Raw genomic sequence first — 19,981 nt, 5'->3', positions numbered from 1 at the left:
ACCAGGATCCAGAAGGGATCAGAAGACCCCGCAGGGCTGGTTCTTGGAGTTTAAGCAGAAAAAGCTTTGTGCCTCGGGAGGAGCAGGAAGCCGAGCCTGGGTGGGGCCAGCTCAGAGGGTAGCAGGTCGGGCCAGGGGGAGGTAGGCTGGGCCCCAGAGGAGATGACGCAGGGCTTCAGGCTTTTCCCAGCCCCCACTACTCCAGCCTGTGGGCCTGAGAGCTCACCTGAACTCGTGTCCCCCCACCCCCTCCATTCCCAAAAGTTGACATCAACCCCACCAGGTTAGTTGGGATCTGGCAGAGCCCAGCAAACTAGATGTCCTGCCTGGGGCCTCCACATCCACTCAGCTGGAATCCTTCCCTCCGCGGGATCCAGGAGTCTGGCCTCCCACTCTGGTCCTCCAGAAATCCCGGAATTTCATCCCTCCCCTCCGCTCCCTCCTGGACCATTTTGCTCCATCAGCTGTTCCCTGCAGGAAGGGCGCCCAGCTCAGCCTCGCCTCTCTTCCCGAGCCTTTTGTTTGCTGGGTCTGCAGGAAATTGCAGGGGCGGTGGCCAAGGGCTCATCTGCCCCTGGGGCCTGGGGGAGGGGGTCCGGATTCACCAGACTTAATCCTGGGGAGCACACGGCAGGGGTGGGGAAGGTGGATCCCCCGGGAATTCTCATTTCAGACCAGAAATCGGAGTGGGGCACCTGCAGGCTGGATTGGACGTCCTTGTGCCCAAGGGGCAGTTCGGATGTGTTCGGGGTGGGGGTGGGGTGCCCAGAACTGGAGGCTGGACTGACACTCTGAGGTCACTTCACAGGTTGACCCAGGAGGCAGCATCAAGGGAGAAAAACCCCGTATATTGAATCCCAGAACCTCGTCCTACACGCCTCGGATGCCGGGGATCGCGAGCGGCGGTGAAGCAGCAGGCAGGTCACATCAAACGACTCTGAGGATGAGCTAATTCCTTTCTCCATAAAAAAATGGTGGGGAGGAAGACCCGCACGTAGCCCCAGAATTCGCGCCTTCCCAGGACGCAACCGCAGACCCAGGCGAGGCGTGGACGCTCTAGCGGGCAGGCGCCCTCTCGTTGGTTGCCCTCTCTCTCTGAGGCCACCCTGGGCGCAGCCATCTTCCCTTCCCAGCAGGAGGGTCGGGGTGGGGGAGCCGCTGCAGTCACGTGAGGAGCAACCCCCCCCCCCCGCCCCGCCCCGCGGCCCCCCGCCCCCGCCCGTGCCCGGGTCTGTTATGCGGCTGCGAAGCTTAGGGCAGAAGTTCCTTTTTCGTAGAGCTTAACTTTCCATTGCGACGAGGCAGTCAGGGAACGAGACAAGTGCACGACACAGGTGGTGGTAGTGCTGTGGGGAAAAAAGAATAGGAAAGGGGCGTGGGGTGCAGGCTGTGGTTCAATTTAAATGGGCCTGGTGGAGGAAATGTCACTGAGAAGTCGGTACCTGCGCCCAGAACACAAAGGAAGCTCAAGCCTTCTGGGCCACAGCGCGTTCTTGGAGGCTGGGGCAAGGAAATGAGGAGAGGTGAGGGTGGGTTGCCTATTGGATAGGACTTGGGGGGGGGTGGGTTGCGTGGCCATGTGATACAGAGAGCACCCTGGGTCACTTCTGAGCAAAGGGAACCTTGTTAACATTGAACTCAGGCAACAGGCGTACTGTAGTGGGACCGTAGATGAGGAATCGTGAGCTAAGTGTGGTTATCCTAATCATTAAGGCTTTTGGATTTTACAGTGGGGAAAATGGGAAACTGTTGGAGAGTTTTGAAAAGACAAGGATCATGAACTGATTCTTGCTTTAATAGCATCATTTTTAAAAAAAAGATTTCATCTTAGGGGCGCCTGGGTGGCTCACGTCATGATCCCAGGGTCCTAGGACTGAGCCGTGCATCGGGCTCCCTCTCCTTGGGAAGCTTGCTTCTCCCTCTCCCACTCTGCCTGCTTGTGTTCCCTCTCTCCTTGTGTCTCTCTGTCAAATAAATAAATAAAAATCTTAAATAAATAAATATTTCATTTTATTACTTATTTTTTGGAGAGGGAGAAGTGGGGAGGGGCAGAGAGAACCCCAAGCAGGCTCCATACCCATTGGGGAGCCCCGATGCAGGGTTGATCCCCAATCCAGAGATCATGACCTGAGCTGAAATCAAGAGTTGGTTGCTTGACCAACTGAGCCACGTAGGTGCCCAAAGGTTTTATTTTTAAGTAATGTCGCACCTAACTTGGGGCTCAAACTTACAACCCTGAGATCACGAGTCACGTGCTCTATGGACTGAGCCAGCCAGGCGCCCCTTAATAGCATCCTTCTAACTACTCTGTTGAGAAAAGACTCACAGATGACAGGGGCAAGAATAGAAGCAGGAAACCTGTTAGGGGGCTGTTGCCATAATGCGGGTAAGACATGATGGTGTCTTGGACTAAGGTGATAAGATGCGGTTGGATACTGGTTATATTTTAAAAGTAGGGGCAAAAGGAGTTGCTCATGGTTTGGATGTGGATGTGAGAGAGGATAATATCAAGCATAACTCCAAGGTTTTTTATCTAAGGGAATGGAAAGGTGGGAAGACCACAAAAGGAGTAGGTTGTGAGAGTAAGTTTAGGCTTTTGATTTTGGACATACCAAGCTTGAGCTGCCTGTTTGAAGTCCAAGCAGAGTTGTTCATATGTTGTTGGACATACAGTGTGGAGCTCAGATCTGCGCTGGAGATACCCCCTTGGGGCACCATCATAGAGATGGCGTTTAAGACCATGAGATTGGAAGAGATCACCGAGGGAGTGGGTGTAAATTGTGGAAAGAAGTCTGAGGACTGAGCTCTCCGTCTTCCTTGGAGCCTCCAGTCCACAGTGGCGTCTTGGCTGTTTCTGCAACATCAAGGAGTGTTTCAGAGTTAAGATGAAAGATGAGGAAGCAAAAGAGAATGAGCAGGAGGAAATCCATGACTGTGGTCTAGAAGACACGTGAGGAAAGTGGTGGAGAAGGTAGGAATCAAGCAGAGGCATACCTCGAGGTATTACAGGTTTGGTTCCAGACCACCACAATGAAGTGAATATTGCAATAATTCCTGTCAAGTGAATTTTTGGTTCCCAGTGCACATAAAAGTCATGTGTATGCTCTACTGTAGTCTGTTAAGTCTACAATACCGTTTTGTCTAAAAACTGTGTACATAGCTTCATCAAAAAATACTTTATTGTTTAAAAATGCTGGGGGGCTCAGCTGGTTAAGCATCTGACTTCAGCTCAGGTCATGATTTTGGGGTCCTGGGATTGAGCCCCACTCAGCTGGGAGTCTGTTCTCCCTCTGCCTCCCCCCACCCCTCCCCGGCTTGTAGTCTCTCTCGCTCCACACTCTCTCTCAAGTAAATAAATGAAATCTTTAAAAAAATTTTTTTTGCTATTAAGAACTACAAAGAGGGGTGCCTGGGTGGCTTAGTTGGTTAAGCATCCAACTCTTAATTTCAGCTCAGGTTATGATCTCAGGATTGTGAGATCGAGCCCAGCAGCTCCACATGGAGCCCACATAAAGCCAGAGTAAGATTCTCTCTCTCTCTCTCCCTCCCTCCACCCTGCTCCTGCTTGTACATATGCCCGTGTTCTCTCTCAAAAACAAAGAAGTGAAGCAATAGTGGGAGAAGTATAGTGTATTCAAAAGATCTTTTATTTTTTCCTTTTTAAGATAAGAGGGGGAAAAAGCATATTTATATACTAATGGTAATGATCCAGCCAAAAAGAAAAGAAGATGATGAAATGGGAAGTAGTGGCAAGTGGACCTTAGCTGGGAGCATGGTCAGTTCAGCCCTAATAAGAGGAAGGCACCGCAAAGCATGGTGGGAGGATAGGAGCTTTTAGTCTCTTCTGTTGACTTCTCTTTTCTCACTGAATTGGGAAGTGAGATGGTGAGCTGAGAGTGAGAGCAGTACAGGAAACAGAGAGGATTGAACAGAGGGGTAAGGATTTAGGTCATCAAAGTACAGGAGAGTGAACGGACCAGAGAAATCTTGTCGGAATGCTGGGCAGCATTAGGGCCCACTTGAGGTTCATGGTCATGAATTTGAGACGAGCTCCCATAGTTGGGTGTTTTCTTCAGCCATATTCGTCTGCTCTGGGCAGGCTCAGGGTAGACCGGGGGTTGCACCTAGCAGGGCTGTGGTTTTGCCAGGAGGTTAATAAAGTGAGAGAGGGACAAGGGAGTGCTTTTCACTGACCATGAACTTTAAGCTGGGTACAATGGAAAGTGAGCGGAGAGACACTGGAAAGAGGGCAGGATCTATGGATCGGACTCCAGTGAGGTGGAGGGTTGTTGAGGTCAAGGCACCTTTCCTTGACCAAACTTCAGTCGGGCTTCTCTGAGCCCTCTTTGGACTTGGCCTCAACCTTGGCCCTCATCCTTGCTGGGCCTGCCTAGCCCAGATTAGGCAGAATCTTCTTGCCCTTGATATCTGATCACCCTGGCCTGCCTTCAGCAAGAATCCTAAGTCTGTTTAGTTAGAATCCCCCTAGTCTTGGTGTTTCCTCCTAGTAATTACCCATCATTGACTCCCTCATTCTGCCTGTTGGCTATAAATCCCCAGCTGCCTTTGCTGTATTTGGAGAGGAATCCCATCTCTCTCCCCTATTGTGATAGTCTTGACACCAATCACAAGAGTCCTGAATAAAGTCTTCCTTACCATTTTAACCAGTGTCAGATTAATTCTTTCCTTAGCAGGCATACCAGAGAAGGGGAACAGAAAGGATGAGGGGCTACGGTTATTTTCCAGCAAGGACAAAGTCTGGACATAACCACTGGGTATTGCGGAGGGTGAGAACTGCACCCATCTGTGTCGATCTGTGGAGTTCAAGCAACTGCCACACCAGGGTGTTGGAAATCTCATCAGTATGGATATTGAAATCATCAAAAACTGTGACAGGATGGTGTGGGAAAGATCCACGAACCAAACTCCGCCGTGGGCAGCACTGATGACCTCTGAAAATGCCACAGTTCAGCTGCTCATGAGACCTCTCCCTGGCAATGCCCCATTTGGGCTGCTTTGAGCCTGTTCCTCTCCTAGGGGAGTGTTTGCAGATGATTGACAGCCAAAGACCATGGCAGTAACAGCGGTGCTCATTTCCCCAGGCTCAAGTGACAGCGTAGCCACAAAGGACTATATCAAGATTAGAAACTGATTAAGGAAGCTCTCCCAGCTTGTTTCCTAACGAAGCATCTACCTTACAGAGTGCTGATGCATTATATGAGGTATGCAGATGACTTACTGTACGTTTAGGCACTGTTTTCAAGTACCGGTTAGTTCATTGAACCCTCCGGTAGCAACCTTATGCAGGGTTCTGGTTAATCCCCATTTTACAGATGAGAAAACGTTGCCAGGTGGTGCTAATGTTGATGGTACCCGTGCAGAGTGAGGAGGCGAGGGTGGGGGGGAATCCCATCTCCCGGATGTTCACAAGTCCTGTCATCTCTGCTGGAGGGGACAACACCGCAAAGGCCGGTAGGAAAGCAGCAGGAGAACGTTGTGGACAGACGGTGGCCTGTGCAGCCGGGGCTCGCCGGGATCAGCGGCCGATGGCTCCCTCCGATGGCTGACGCGGAGAGCGCAGCCGGAGGGATGTACCGGCCGTGAGGGGCGGGTCTCCGCGGGGGTGAGGGCTGAGGCCGGTACCCCAGAGACATTCCCGGGATTCGAGAAGCTGGACGAATGGGACTCCGGAAGGCGCCGAGCGACGTGGCCCTGCGTTCCCGGCGACGCACCTGGGCCAGGTGTCACGGCCCCGCCCACCTGCAGTTGTCTTCCGCGGTCACTGCACACCCCTTTCAGTGGTGGCTCCTCTGGGCGCCTCCGTGAGCTCGGATTGGGTTCCGCCCGCACAGCGGGCGCTTGTTTGCAGAGGGGCGGATGGGCGCCTTTGGAGCCGTGGCCTACACCGTGCCCTCAGGGACGACCTAGAGCAGCATCCCCGGCGCACGTGGAGTGGGAGCCGGAGCCGGAGCCGCGCAGGTCCCCGAAGCCCGAAGGGGGCGGGGCTTCCTGGGCGCGCCCACGGGGCGGGGCTGATCCCGGGGACCAATGGGGCGCGTGGGCTGGGGGGGCGGGCTCCCGGCCTGGCATCCCGGTAGCCGCAGCTGGCTTTTCCGGCATCCGCGCCCCCTCGGCCCGTAGCAGACCCCCTCCGGCTGTCGGGGATCGCCCCCGGCCGGCTGCGTCCTCCGGGTGGGTGAGTGAGCGCCCTGCCGCACCCGGGCTGTGGGGATGCGCCTGGCCGGAGAGAAGCGGATCTCGGCCCCCTCCAACCCGCCCGGGGAGAAAGTGGGCAGGAACCGGTGGGGGGAGGAGGACCCACCTTGTGTTGCTAGCCTGTGTCTTTGTTTTGGTAGTCGAGGGGTGTGTTTGGGTTGGTCGAGATTGGCAGGCGCCTTGTGTGGGTGGGAGGAATCTGGTGAGGCTGGGGGGAAAGGAGCTGGTCTGATACGGGTTGGGAGAGAGGATTGATGGAAGGCGGGGCTTTGGAAGATTCGGAAATTCTTGTTGCCACGGATGAGGTGACTGCTTGAGGGAGTTGGGAGGGGGACAGCTCAGGACATCGGAGGAGGGGATGAGGAGGGCTTCCTGCCCGGAACTCACTTCCCTTTTTGGGGGGTTTGTTTCCTCTTGCACTGCTAGTTGAAAAGGGGGAGTACCTTTGCCTCTTCCCAGAGCCAGGGATATGGGGGCGTGGGGGTTCCCCAGAAGCTGGGAGGGGACTTGGTACCCAAATGCTAAGGGTGCAGCGTCTGCCATTGTCCCGGGAAGTGGCAAGGACCAGTCTGCCCCTCAGGAGCTCTCTGAGTTGCTGGGGGAAGTTTCCAGGTGTTTGGTTAGAGATGTTTTTGAGGGCCTCTGTGGAGCTGCTATCCATTAAGCAAACTGTCTTTTGCAGGCCTCATAACCCACTGGTGGCTTCTGCCTGCCCTCTGGCATGGCCAGCGAGAACTCTCCTCTGCTGGCCTACCGGCTCCTGGGAGATGAGGGGGTTGCCTTCTCTAACAATGGGGCCGGGGGTCCTGGAGGAGCATCTGCCCGGAAGCTCTCCACCTTCCTTGGTGTGGTGGTGCCCACGGTCCTGTCCATGTTCAGTATAGTTGTCTTTTTGAGGATTGGTGAGTGGGGTGGTGGGACTTCCTCAGGGGTGCAGTGGGGTGGGGGAGGGGTGGGACTGGGGTGAGGTGGGGGAAGGGTCCTGGGAGAAGCGGGTGGGTGAAGGGCTTGGGGAGAGGGCTTCCCGTGACCTTGTGTTCAGCTCTGCCCCAGCAGGTGACTGATGCTGAGGACCAGTGTGGTGTGGGGATGCATGAGGCACCCTCTGACCTGCTTTGCCACTCCCATCCCAGGGTTCGTGGTGGGCCATGCTGGGCTGCTACAGGCTTTGGCCATGCTCCTGGTCGCCTACTTCATCCTGGCGCTCACCGTCCTCTCTGTCTGTGCCATCGCCACCAACGGAGCTGTGCGGGGGGGCGGCGCCTACTGTATCCTCAAACATTGGTGGACTGGGGTCTGGGCTTTTCTGCCTAGTAGGGCAGAGGTGGGGCTGGGGCCAGGCAAGAGGGAGGCAGTTTCTAATGAACGTTCAGCAGGCAAACCGATGCGGGAAAGGTGACCAACATGGCTTTACACGTATGTCAGTGCTGGTCTCCTGTCTGCCAGGTGCTTCCCAGCTGTCATCTTGGTTCTCCCAACAGTCTCGTCAATTCGATTGTTCGTTTTACGAATGAGGAACTGGGAGCTCAAGAGTATGAGTGACTTGTGTAAAGCCACGTGACTTGGGAGTGGCTGTGCAGGCCAGCTTGACACTGGGGATGGTCCTGGTATGTGCAGGGAGACGAGGCTGCAGAGCGCTTTGGGCCCCGACCCTTTCTCCTGCTCCGTTTCACTCTCTTTTCCCTTAACGCTCACCTCCTCCTTCCACATTTAGTCATGATCAGCCGGACCCTGGGGCCTGAGGTTGGGGGCAGCATCGGCCTCATGTTCTACCTGGCTAACGTCTGTGGCTGTGCCGTCTCCCTGCTGGGGCTGGTGGAGGCCGTGCTCGATGTCTTCGGGGCTGGTCTGTGCTCCAGGCGGCTCTGCGCGTTTGCGGGGTTGGGGATTCCGTGGGCGACGTGGTCCACTAGCTTGGCTTTCTTGAGCACCTCCTGTGTTTCCTGCCTCCTGGGGACATCTGAGAGATGGTCCTGGCCATCTTTCAGCTTACCCTCTAGTTGGGGAAGCCCAGGCTCACACCCCTAGCAAGATAGGTGCTCCCCAGCAGGGAGGGGTAGGGTACTAGAGGACAGTTGAATAGGGGAGTGGGAAAGATAGCCTCTGAGGACAATGGGGGCAAAGAGGGGGTTTGTTCCTGCTCTGATTCATGGTTGGGATCCCTCCTGGGGGTCTGGTCCTCTAACTCTTTTCCTTCTTCTTTGTAGACTCCACGAGGCCCAGTGGGCTTCAGGTCCTGCCCCAGGGCTACGGCTGGAGCCTGCTCTATGGTTCCCTGCTGCTGGGCCTTGTGGGTGGGGTCTGTACCCTGGGGGCGGGCCTCTATGCCCGCGCCTCCTTTCTCACATTCCTGCTGGTGTCTGGATCCCTGGCCTCGGTGCTGGTCAGCTTTGTGGCTGTGGGGCCCAGGAGCATCCCCTTGACCCCTCGGCCCGGCCCCAATGGCTCCTCCCTGCCGCCCCAGGTCGGCCACTTCACTGGCTTCAACAGCAGCACCCTGAGGGCCAACTTGGGTGGTGAGCTGGGCACAGGGGTGACAGGGTTCTCTGGGCAAGGGGTAAGCCCATGTGGGAGCCGGGCCCTTGGAATCCCTGGGAAGGAACAGACATCAGAGGGAATCAGGGGGCGGAGGTCAGATCTCTGAACAGTGCAGGTCATTTAAGATCTGGCTAGCGTGTCTGGCCCAGTGGGGCGCCAGCATGACCACGAGACAGTTCCTGCCTTAGAGGAACTTTATTTAGTTGGAGAGATAAAATGGACATTCAGGAAACAATTACATCGCACAGTAAGACCGAAAATGATGCAAGTGGATGAGAGTCAGGCGAGGAGTGGGAGGAGGGGAGCCTGAGTGGGGGTTGGGAGGGGGAAGCAGGTAGAGCTGGAGGTGGCCTGAGGTGTGTTGGGGATTTTGGGTAGGAGCCAGAGGGAAGGTGTCTCAGGAAGGAGCAAGGGTGAAGGCCTGGAGGGAGGAAGGAGGAGAATGGGGTTGGGGGGAGGAGGTGATGGGGCCCGCTGAGCCAGGGCCTGTGGCCGATCAGGGCTGGGGTCTTGGGGACGGTGGTGGGGGAGGCACAGGGATTCCAGGCATGTGGGGAGAGGGTGGCAGGGCCAAAATGCCTGGATCCCTGTGAGGGGTACAGACGCTCTCTCCTCCCTGGGAACCATCCCTTAGCTGGCTACGCCAAGGACTACACCACGGGGGCCATGATGACCTTTGCCAGCGTCTTTGCTGTCCTTTTTAATGGCTGCACGGGCATCATGGCGGGAGCCAACATGTCAGGTGAGAGCCTCTGCCCCTCGCCCCCTGCGGCTGTGGGCAGCCCCTCTGTGCCCCTGTGGGAGTGCTGAGGGCTCCAGGATGTAGGGCATGGGGAGGACTGACCTCTGTCCTTCTTTTCCTCTCCCTCCAGGGGAGCTGAAGGACCCCAGCCGGGCCATTCCTCTGGGCACCATTGTCGCTGTCACCTACACCTTCTTCATCTACACCCTGCTTTTCTTCCTCTCCGCCTTCACCTGTGACAGGTGCCTGGGGAGGGGGCCGGCCTGGCCTTTGAGGGGGTGGAGCGGGGTGGTGGCACAAGGCTGCCACACTTGGATCACCCAGGACAGCACAGGATGGGGGGCAGGTACCCCCCATTGTCGGGGTGCAGGGAAAACAAAGACTGTTCCTCCCACTGGGAGAGAGAAGGCACTGCCGCCGCCACTGATGGGGGGACAGCTAGCTAAATGCCAGTTGCCAGCCTATAGCCCGTATTTGCTGTGTCCCTGGGACTCCTGTAGTGTTTGGTTTGGGGGTGGGGGATGGCTTTCTAATCAATTTGTATTTCCATAAATATTTGGGTTCTTGTACAGATACTGTTAGGAATGTCTACCACGTGATGAAACCCGAAGCAGCCCAGATGATAACCGGAGAATGCCCTGTCTTTCCCCTCTGGGCACACATGATGCATTACAATGGGCTTTGAGTTTGGGGCTGGGTCCGTGGAGAACACCCAGGAATCCCAGCTCCTCACCTCCCGCAGAGTGCAGAGTCAGAGCGCTCATCTCCCCACGGCCCTGGGATGGGGGCCCCTGTGTTATCCGTGTTCTCCTTTCCCTCCCCCACCCAGGACCCTGCTGCAGGAGGACTACGGGTTCTTTCGTGCCATCAGCCTGTGGCCCCCACTGGTGCTGGTCGGTATCTACGCCACGTCGCTCTCAGCCTCCATGAGCTCGCTCATCGGGGCCTCCCGCATCCTCCACGCTCTGGCTCAGGATGACCTCTTTGGTGCGCCATCCCCTGCTCCTTGCCTGGTTCTGTGTACCCACCCCCCACCCCCACCCCAAAACGGTCTGTCTCAGTCGCCACTTGGCCCAGGCTGATGTGTCTGTTGCGTTTCTGGTTGCACAGGAGTGATCTTGGCGCCGGCCAAGGTTGTGTCCCGAACGGGGAACCCCTGGGGGGCTGTGCTCTATTCTTGGGGCCTAGTGCAGGTAAGCCTTCCCTTCAAGCTGTCCCTCCCCGTCCCCTAAGCCCCCTCCTGGTTCTGCTTCCAGGACCAGGAGGGGCTTGGGCTTGGGCTTGGTCTGGGAGAGGGAACGACAAAGGCAGAACGAGTTGGCCTTTAGCCCGGTGGGGCAGGGGGCCGGGGGGCGGGGGGGCGGTGGCGGTCATGCACGACAGCCCAGCCTCTGGGTCCTTGTCTAGCTGGTGCTCTTGGCTGGGAAGCTGAATACACTGGCTGCTGTGGTCACTGTCTTCTACTTGGTGGCCTACGCTGCGGTGGACCTGTCCTGCTTGAGCCTGGAGTGGGCCTCGGCCCCCAACTTCCGGTGAGAGGAGACAAGTCCCAGGTGCCGGGAGATGAAGAGGGAGGCGTGGGAGGACTCAGTCCGGGGGGGGTGAGGGGGGCCGGGGGCTGGGGTTGGAGGTGGAGTGCAGCGGGCGGCCCGAGCGCCCTTCTCTCTCTCCCCCACCCCCAGCCCCACCTTCAGCCTGTTCTCCTGGCACACCTGCTTGCTGGGCGTGGCCTCCTGCCTGCTCATGATGTTCCTCATCAGCCCCGGGGCCGCCGGCGGCTCCCTGCTCCTCATGGGCCTGCTTTCTGCCCTGCTCACGGCCCGGGGAGGCCCCAGCAGCTGGGGCTATGTCAGCCAGGCCTTGCTTTTCCACCAGGTTGGTGGCGGCTCGGGGGACGGTGGGGAGGGGAGGAGGCGGTCTGGGAAACGCCCCCCACCAAGTAGGCCTCCTTCTGCCGTGGCTGGAGTCGGGGTTCTTGTCCGAGAGGTGGTAAGTGGGGGCTGCCCGTTTGAGCCCTTCCTCTCCGCACCTTACCCCTGGCCCCAGGTGCGGAAGTACCTGCTCCGGCTGGACGTCCGGAAGGATCACGTGAAGTTCTGGCGGCCCCAGCTGCTGCTCCTGGTGGGGAACCCCCGGGGCGCCCTGCCTCTGCTGCGGCTGGCCAACCAGCTCAAGAAGGGGGGCCTCTATGTCCTGGGCCACGTCACCCTGGGAGACCTTGGTGAGTTGCCCTGCTCGTTCCCTCCCCAGCTTCCTTCTCCCTCTTGCCTCTTTGCGTTTTTTGGGTCCAGAGGCCTCATGCTTCTTCCCCGATGATGCTTCTAACCAGCCAGAGCCCTGCTGAGACCTTTCTCTTTGGCCCATTTGGTATTTGGATTCCTGGAGAAAAGTACATGGGTTTGGCCCACATCTGCCTCCTCCCTTCTCTGCAGACTGCCTGCCCTCTGACCCTGTGCAGCCCCAGTACGGGGCATGGCTGAGCCTGGTGGACAGAGCCCAAGTGAAGGCCTTTGTGGACCTCACCCTCTCCCCCTCCGTGCGCCAGGGGGCTCAGCATCTGCTTCGGATCTCTGGCCTTGGTGAGCTACTCCTCCCTGGGTCCCCTCGACATCCCCTCTGTGGCCCCTTTCAATCTCTGCTACCGTCTGCCAGAGAATAAACCACAAACTGCAAACTCTGAAAGGAACTCAGGGTCTAGTGCAGATAAGACACAGTGCTCAAGTTTAAAGATAACGGATGACATGAAAGTCCCAAGGAGATGCTTAAGGACTGGAGATGGGTGCCACTGACCCCCTTTTTTTTTTCCCCTTGACCCCAACATTAGGGCACAGGCTCTGAAGACCATGTTGTGTGTCTGGGGACAATGGAAGAATCATTTGAGTCTGGGGGGCTGTTCAAATCTAGGGCGGATGGTTTCTAGCCATCTGATTTCAAGACCGCTATGCACTGATGTGGCCGGGGACAAGATGGTATCTCAGCTGGGGCTTGGAAGGGGCGGAGGAGGAAGGGGTGGTGTGACATTGGCCTCCAGAGACCGCAGAGGATGCAGAGGGTGTGTGGGGCCGATGCTTTCTGAGCGAGTGGAAGATTCCCCCGCTTTGCTGCCCTGCCTTGGTGCCGAGGCTTCCAGCCTCGCACCCCAGCTCCCTGCAAACCCGTGCTGAGCTGCCACCTCCTTTCTCAATGCCAGGCAGGTGTCAGTTCCTTCCCTGAGTGCGTACTCCCTTCTCCATTGAGCTCTGGCTAAGGTTCAAGTGTTGGACAATATCCTGTTTAGGGTCAATCAGAACTCTGGGCGATGCTCAGGAAGGGGTGACTGGTTCCATTTGCAAGGTCGGCTGGAGTTCACGCCGGCACAGGTGTTTCTGGGCCGTCGTCAAGCCTTATTAGAGAGCCTGGTGTCCCCTCAGCCCCACCCTTTGTGGGGGGGAAACCGTGCCGGGAGATCACTGCTTTCTACCACATGGATCCTGAGGAAAACGATTCAAATGAAGGGAAAGGATTTCCTCTTAACAGGAAAGACTCCTCCTGGAGTGCAGAACTGGATTTATGGGTGGATTTTGAGCAACCTGGTTCACGAGAAATAAGCCTTAGACAAGATCTGAGAGTCTTTCTGTAAATTCAGCCCTGTTAAAGTGGGCGGTGGTGGGGAGGGTATCCAGTTTTGCCATCGTTCTTCAAAAATTTAAAAACCAGGACACAGACACACACACACACACACAGGTCAGAGGCTCAGAGAATAGGCTCTGGTGCTGGGTACCTTGTGATCACCTGTGGACCCTGGGATCTCTTGACCGTGCGCCTTGGGGCAAGTGACTTCACTTCTCTGTGCCTCAGGTTGCTTATCTGTGAAAGGGGTGAGTAAGGAGTCCCTACCTCATAGTGTTGCTTCAAGGATGAGAGGAGTTAAAACACAAAGTGTTTTCAGCAGGACCTAGCCCTGAGTTAGCGTGCAGAGGGTACCTGTTTCTTCCCCGGGGAGCAGTTGGGGCCTCACCATCATGAGTGTTGGGAAGATCAGGCCAGTTCCCTTCCTCCCCCAGCAGAGGCTGGGGTGCTGTCTCCCTGGGGACTGAGGCCACGAGCTTGACTATTGCCTACTCAAGGGGTCTGGTCGGCCCCGTGAAGTCAGACCCTCATCTCCCATCACGAGCTTGGAGCGGAGGCATCCAACTGCCACGGACCGGAAGTGCTCATTAGTTCAGAAGAATCGCTCCTGAGGCGAACTTCGCCTTGGATTTACGTGGGGGGAGATGAGTCATGCAGATGCAACAAACAAACGCATGCAAAAGCATTTGGGAAAACGAAAAGTCATTATGCAAACGTGCATAATGTCGCGGGGAGAGCCCGAGCGCGGAGCGAACGCCATACCTGATGGCTGACGTGTGTCGCTGACGGGTGCGTGTTAGCGTGGGGTGAACTCAGCCGCGAGTGTGACTCCTGTCGGTTCCCTCCCAACCTCCCCCTCTCTCCCCCCAGGTGGCATGAAGCCCAACACGTTGGTCCTGGGTTTCTACGATGATGCTGCACCCCAGGACCACTTCCTGACAGACCCGGCTTTCTCCGACGCTGCTGATGGCACCCAGGAGGGCGGGTCCCCAGCCCTGAGCACCCTGTTTCCTCCACCCCGGGCTCCTGGGAGCCCCCGGGCTCTGAGTCCCCAGGACTACGTGGCCACGGTGGCAGACGCCCTCAAGATGAACAAGAATGTGGTCCTGGCCCGGGCCTGTGGGGCGCTGCCCCCCGAGCGGCTGAGCCGGGGGTCGGGGGGCACCTCTCAGCCGCATCACGTGGACGTGTGGCCCCTCAACCTGCTGCGGCCCCGGGGGGGGCCCGGCTACGTGGACGTGTGTGGCCTTTTCTTGCTGCAGATGGCGACCATCTTGGGCATGGTGCCTGCTTGGCATAGCGCCCGGCTCCGGATCTTCTTGTGCCTGGGGCCCCGAGAGGCCCCCGGGGCGGCGGAGGGGCGGCTCCGGGCACTGCTGAGCCAGCTGAGGATCAGGGCTGAAGTGCAGGAGGTGGTGTGGGGCGAGGGGGCTGGGTCTGGGGAGACTGAGGAGGAGGAGGAGGGGGATTTCGTGAACGGCAGGCGGGGGGACGCCGAGGCAGAGGCCCTGGCGTGCAGTGCCAACGCCCTGGTTCGGGCCCAGCAGGGGCGCAGCCGGGGAGGAGGGCCGGGGGGCCCCGAGGGTGGGGATGCCGAGGGTGGGCCTGCCACGGCCCTCACTTTCCTGTACCTGCCTCGGCCGCCGGCAGATCCTGCCCGCTACCCTCGCTACCTGGCGCTGCTGGAGACTCTGACCCGGGATCTGGGCCCCACGCTGCTCATTCATGGCGTCACCCCCGTCACTTGCACTGATCTCTGACGCCCGGGGCCTGAAGCAGAGGGTGCCCGGCTCTAGGGACCCACTTTGATTCGTGGATATGGAAGGGAAGGGCAGCCTCCCGCCCGTTCCACATGCGGGGCATGGAGCCCGGTGGACAGACTAGGGGATCCTGGGCTGGGCATCCGTCTGTCCCTGGGAGAGGGGCTCTCGTGCACTAATGCAGGCAGCTGTTCGGTCCCCACCACGCTGGGGGAGGAAGCCAGCAGCCCTCCCCACTGGCCTCCCTCCCTTCACCGGTGCCTTGATGGAGGCTGGGTCTCTGCTTTGACTCTTGGCTACCTCAGTCTCCCCTAGCCCAACAGACTCGCAGACCCCTCGAGGTTGTGATGTTTTTGTTCTGTTTTATTTTTCTAACCGCTGATCGTGAATAAAAGACCAAAACACTACGGGCTGGCGGAGCAGTGCTGTGGGTGGGGGGGGCGGAGGTGGGGCGGGAAGAGGGAGAGATCTATATGGGGGAGTGTGGGAAAGAGCCGCACTGGAGCGTCCCAGCGGCAAGGTGGCCTCGTGCAGGACTTGGGGCGCCAGTCTGGGGGGGACGGGTGGAAACGGAGGCGGCCGTGGAAGGCCCTCCCTGCTCGGCAGGAGGGGGCTGACGGGGGAGGGACGGCGGTTTAGGGCCTAGGGGCCACGTGACCCTCCCCCAGGAATGCGGTGACGTCACCGGGGGCGTGGCTGTCCCCAAAATTGGGGAGGAAGGGGAAAAAAAAAAAGCCAGAAAAAGTTTCTTTCCTGGAGTTCCAAACGAGGTGTGGGACGGAAGAAGCGGTCAAGACCAGAGGCTTGGGACTACACAGGGCCTGACTGCTATCTGGAGTCCCCCGTTCCAGGCCATGTCGGGGCCCACCTGGCTCCCCCCAAGGCAGCTGGAGCCTGCAAGAGCCCCTCAGGGGAGAGCACTCCCTCGAGGCGCCCCGGGGCCACCGCCAGCCCATGGAGCAGGTAAGGCAGCCCCGGTGCCGCCGAGGAGGCCACTGGCCATTCCGTGCTCACCTCTGCCTTCTGCCTCCTGCCTCCTGCCTCCCGCCTGTCCCTGCCGCCCCTTCCCTGAAGCCCTTCCGGCTTCCTGCTCCTCCTGCTATGTTCTCGGACCCCAGGTGTGTGGGGGAGGGAGGAAGAGGGATCCAAGAGGGCAGCCTCCACACGTGTCATCCTCCTCTCCTTCCCTGTCCCCACCTTGGCTCTCTCTTCCCTCACACCAGCACTTCAGCCCCACCCCAGGGTCAATTTTTGCCCCCTCCCATCTGAGCAGTGTTACCAGGCCCCCGGGGGACCGGATGATCGGGGGCTCGCCTGGGTGGGGTGCCATGGAGCACCCCAGCGCTCACAGGTGAGAACTGAAATTGGGGGGTGGGAGGTGGGGGCACCCGGGGCAAGTGATTTGAATTCTCCCTGCTTTTGCTTCATCCCCAGGGGCTCCCCCCGGATAGGGGGACCTTGCGTCCAGGGAGTCTGGATGCCGAGATAGATTCGCTGACCAGCATGCTGGCTGAGCTGGACGGAGGTCGTGGTCATGCTCCACGACGGTCAGACCGGCAGGTGACCCCCTGTCCCGCCCCTGCTCCTTGTCTCCTGCCCTCCTCCCCATTCCCCCGCCTGGTCCCTTTTCTAGATTCTCAGCCTAGCCCCCCTCAACGACCTCCCCCCACAGTGTGAGTGGGGCAAAGGGGAGCATGGAAGAAGCTAGGCCACCGAGGCTTCCCAGCTCATCAGCCTCTTGAATATGGGCCCTTGTCAAAGACCAGTGCTTACCTAGGGGTCACACCCACACGGCGGGGGGGTTCCTACAGATGTGTGTCCTGGAACGGGCCTGCTCACTCCTGGTCTGTGTTTCTCCCCAGGCTTATGAGCCCCCTCAGCCCCATGCCTACCGCACGGGCTCGGGCTCCCTGAAGCCAAATGGAGGGGGTGTTCCTATTCCTCCCCAAGAGCTCTCAGCATCCCCCTACGGGGGCCCCACTCCGGCCTCCTATGCCACAGCCAGCACCCCCGCTGGCCCTGCCTTCCCTGTGCAAGTGAAGGTGGCACAACCAGTGAGAGGCTGTGGCCCTCCCAGGCGGGGGGCCTCTCAGGCCTCCGGGGCCCTCCCGGGCCCCCACTTACCTCTCCCAGGCCGAGGTGAAGTCTGGGGGGCTGGCTATAGGAGCCACCGGGATCCAGGGCCAGGAGTTAAAGAGGAGGCTGCAGGAGGAAGAGGAGGCGGGTACGGGCCCCAGGTAAGCCCCGGGTACCGGGATTTGGGGGTCCTCACCGACACTGATTGGGTGCAGCGGGGGTGGTGTTTCATGTCCTGGTTGTCGGAGGCCTGGGGTGTTGGTGCTCTGGGTCCCCCAGGGGTGTGGTGCTGGTCAAGAGATACAAGAGGGAGGAGTGGGAGCTGTACCTTGGCTCCTAGGGGTGCGCCCCCCGGGCTCTGGGCTGAGACGTCTTCAGATGAGCTTTCGGGTGAAATTGCCTGGTCTCCTCAGCGAGTCTGACAGCATAGGGAGCTCGAGGGAGGGCTGAACCCTTGGTTCCCTCCTCACAGGTCCCCCTGAGCCAGCCTCCTGAGGAGGAGCTCGAGAGACTGACCAAGAAGCTGGTGCACGACATGAACCACCCTCCCACTGGGGAGTACTTCGGTGAGCGGGCGGACCAGAGGTGGGAAGAACGGGGGGGGGGACAGGGGACTGGAGAGTCAGAAGGACCGCCCGTCCGCCTTCCTGATCTACACTGATGGGCTCCTCATCCCCAGGGCGCTGTGGCGGCTGCGGAGAAGACGTGGTTGGGGACGGGGCTGGCGTTGTGGCCCTGGACCGCGTCTTTCACGTTGGCTGCTTCGTGTGCTCCACGTGCCGGGCCCAGCTTCGGGGCCAGCATTTCTACGCCGTGGAGAGGAGGGCATACTGTGAGAGCTGCTACGTGGTGAGTGGGTGTGCTGGGGGCTGGGGGCTGGAGTCAGCGGCAGGAGGCGGGGGGCTTCCATCTAAGGTGGGGACTAGATGTCCAAGCCCCGAAGAGGAACGGAGCTCAAAGCCAGGGGGATGAAACTGATAGGAAAGAAGGGAGGAAAGTAGCAAAATCACTGGCTGCTGGAGGGAAAGGACAAGAGTCCTTTACAAGTGTGAGACATTGATTTTAGAGTTAGGGGGATGTATGTTACATTCCCACGCCACTACCCCCCATGGAGCAGCCATTCCTACTGAAGGAAACCGAGGCTCAAAGACAAAAATCACTTCTCCAGGAAGCCGCGGTGCTGGGACTTACACTCAGATCTGTTCAAGGCCGCTTTTCCCTGAATCCCTTGCAGGGAGCTACGAAAACAGATGGGTGGGCCAGCAGGGTGCCTCAGCCCCGAACTTCCCACCCTTCTTCCTAATAGGCCACCCTGGAGAAGTGCTCCACGTGCTCCCAACCCATCTTGGACCGGATCCTGCGGGCTATGGGGAAGGCCTACCACCCCAGCTGCTTCACCTGTGTGGTGTGCCACCGTGGCCTTGATGGCATCCCTTTCACAGTGGACGCCACCAGCCAGATCCATTGCATCGAGGACTTCCACAGGTCAGGCCGCATCTCCCATCTTTGTCTCAGGATGTTTGACCCTCCCCATCTTCCTCATTTCTCCTTCATGCCCCAGTACCAGCCTCTCCAGTTTCCCACCCCTGGCTTTGTTTCTTTCTTGTTACCCGTCACTCTCTCTTCTAAGATCCAAGACCATACCTCGGGCCTCTCCCGTTCCCTCGAGTATCCGACCCTCCCTGGGTTCCATGGTTATAGTCCCCTCCAACCCAGGGGCTTAACAACCTACTTGGTTCCCTACCCCCTTTCCCTGCAGGAAGTTTGCCCCACGATGCTCGGTGTGTGGTGGGGCCATCATGCCCGAGCCAGGTCAGGAGGAGACCGTACGAATCGTTGCTCTGGATCGCAGTTTTCACATTGGCTGTTATAAGTGCGAGGTGAGGGGGCCTGGGCAAGGGGAAGGGGAGGTTCTTGGGGGTCCTGGGTGCTGGATGTGTGGAACCCAGGGCTCCGGGCCTGGTAGAAAGCTGTTCCTTCTGTCTTAACAGGAGTGTGGGCTGCTGCTGTCCTCTGAGGGCGAGTGTCAGGGCTGCTACCCACTGGATGGGCACATCTTGTGCAAGGCGTGCAGTGCCTGGCGCATCCAGGAGCTCTCGGCCACCGTCACCACTGACTGCTGAGTCTTTCCAGAAGCATTATAACATTCCCCCTTCCCATCAGCCACCCTCCCTGACATCTGCCTTTACAACTTTGTCACCAAATGCTGTCTCCTCTTCCTCCGATCGTGAAATAATAATTCCTCAAGAGTTTCCCAAATCACTTTGAAGTGTATTATCTCATCTGATTCTCACAGCAGCCTAATGCAAGCACACCTGCTGTAAGTGTCTGCATTTTTGTAAGAGAAGCCATCTCAGACTGCACGTTCCCTGATGGTCAAGATCAGAACCTGGCTGGGTCTTCTTAGACCTAGTTTTTTTGCAGTGCCACTAGGCACTTTTGCAGACGTAGTTACTTGATGTAAAGACACCCCACGTCTCCCTACTTGGAGTGAGGCTGCAGCATGCCCTATTAAGCCTTTGCACTCCGCTCCCCGGACAGGCACTTGGCGTTATCTGCGGGGTTGGTGGTGCATTTAGACTGCGTCTGTCGATCAAGACCTCAACCTATAACCAGGCCGACCGAGTACTGGTTCGGGAGAAGACAGGTCTGCCGGCTTTGCCTACAAGTTGGGGCACCTCTGTGGCAGAACAGCAGTAATAGGGGTTTGCAGGTGGTAAATACCGAGCCGGCAATAAAGCCGGGCTCTCTGGCGCAGCACAAAATGGTGGGAGATGCTTTAAAATGGTTGCTCCATCCTGCTAAAGGCCTGCACTCCCCACCTCCGCGCCTTGCGCCAGAAGAAGGGGAAACAGTCCCGCATGAGGGCAGGAGGCTCCCCGAGCAGGGTGCGGGGGGTCAACAACTGGACACGAACTGGCTCAGGCCCCGGACACATCCGAGGTAGGGCAACTTTCGACCTCGACCCGAAGAAAAGTCTCCTTCCAGCCCAGAAGTCCCAACCGCCCTCCCCGAGGCTTTGCTTGGACCACCTCGGCTC

The 19,981-nt window shown here is 58.4% G+C and overlaps 2 protein-coding genes across 3 annotated transcripts; both read left to right on the top strand.

Moving 5' to 3' along the window:
• The first annotated feature begins 6,130 nt into the window (after window positions 1-6,130).
• On the top strand, window positions 6,131-15,272 carry SLC12A9 (solute carrier family 12 member 9). The gene is made up of 14 exons (XM_080830700.1): window positions 6,131-6,196; window positions 6,899-7,118; window positions 7,350-7,484; window positions 7,931-8,062; window positions 8,424-8,732; window positions 9,389-9,496; window positions 9,627-9,738; window positions 10,326-10,483; window positions 10,607-10,689; window positions 10,904-11,028; window positions 11,179-11,371; window positions 11,543-11,717; window positions 11,929-12,075; window positions 13,976-15,272. Exons 2-14 carry the CDS (start codon window positions 6,938-6,940, stop codon window positions 14,863-14,865), a joined length of 2,748 nt encoding a protein of 915 aa, XP_080686826.1. The 5' UTR covers window positions 6,131-6,196; window positions 6,899-6,937; the 3' UTR covers window positions 14,866-15,272.
• A 285-nt stretch (window positions 15,273-15,557) lies between these two features.
• Window positions 15,558-19,200, top strand: TRIP6 (thyroid hormone receptor interactor 6). Of its 2 annotated transcripts, none has more exons than XM_080830670.1 (9): window positions 15,558-15,828; window positions 16,089-16,216; window positions 16,300-16,425; window positions 16,728-17,102; window positions 17,414-17,507; window positions 17,621-17,790; window positions 18,248-18,426; window positions 18,701-18,821; window positions 18,933-19,200. In XM_080830670.1, the coding sequence occupies exons 1-9, from the start codon at window positions 15,720-15,722 to the stop codon at window positions 19,062-19,064; spliced, it is 1,434 nt and encodes a 477-aa protein (XP_080686796.1). In that variant the 5' UTR covers window positions 15,558-15,719; the 3' UTR covers window positions 19,065-19,200. The 2 variants fall into 2 exon arrangements, with proteins under 2 accessions (XP_080686796.1, XP_080686797.1); XM_080830671.1 differs by having other exon boundaries at window positions 15,576-15,828; window positions 16,139-16,216.
• Window positions 19,201-19,981: the final 781 nt, after the last annotated feature.

Source organism: Martes martes, assembly GCF_963455335.1.
Source record: "Martes martes genome assembly, chromosome: 18".
Taxonomy (NCBI): Eukaryota; Metazoa; Chordata; class Mammalia; order Carnivora; family Mustelidae; genus Martes; species Martes martes.
Note: the sequence above shows the minus strand (reverse complement) of the source record. Positions and strands in the feature narration are given on the sequence as shown.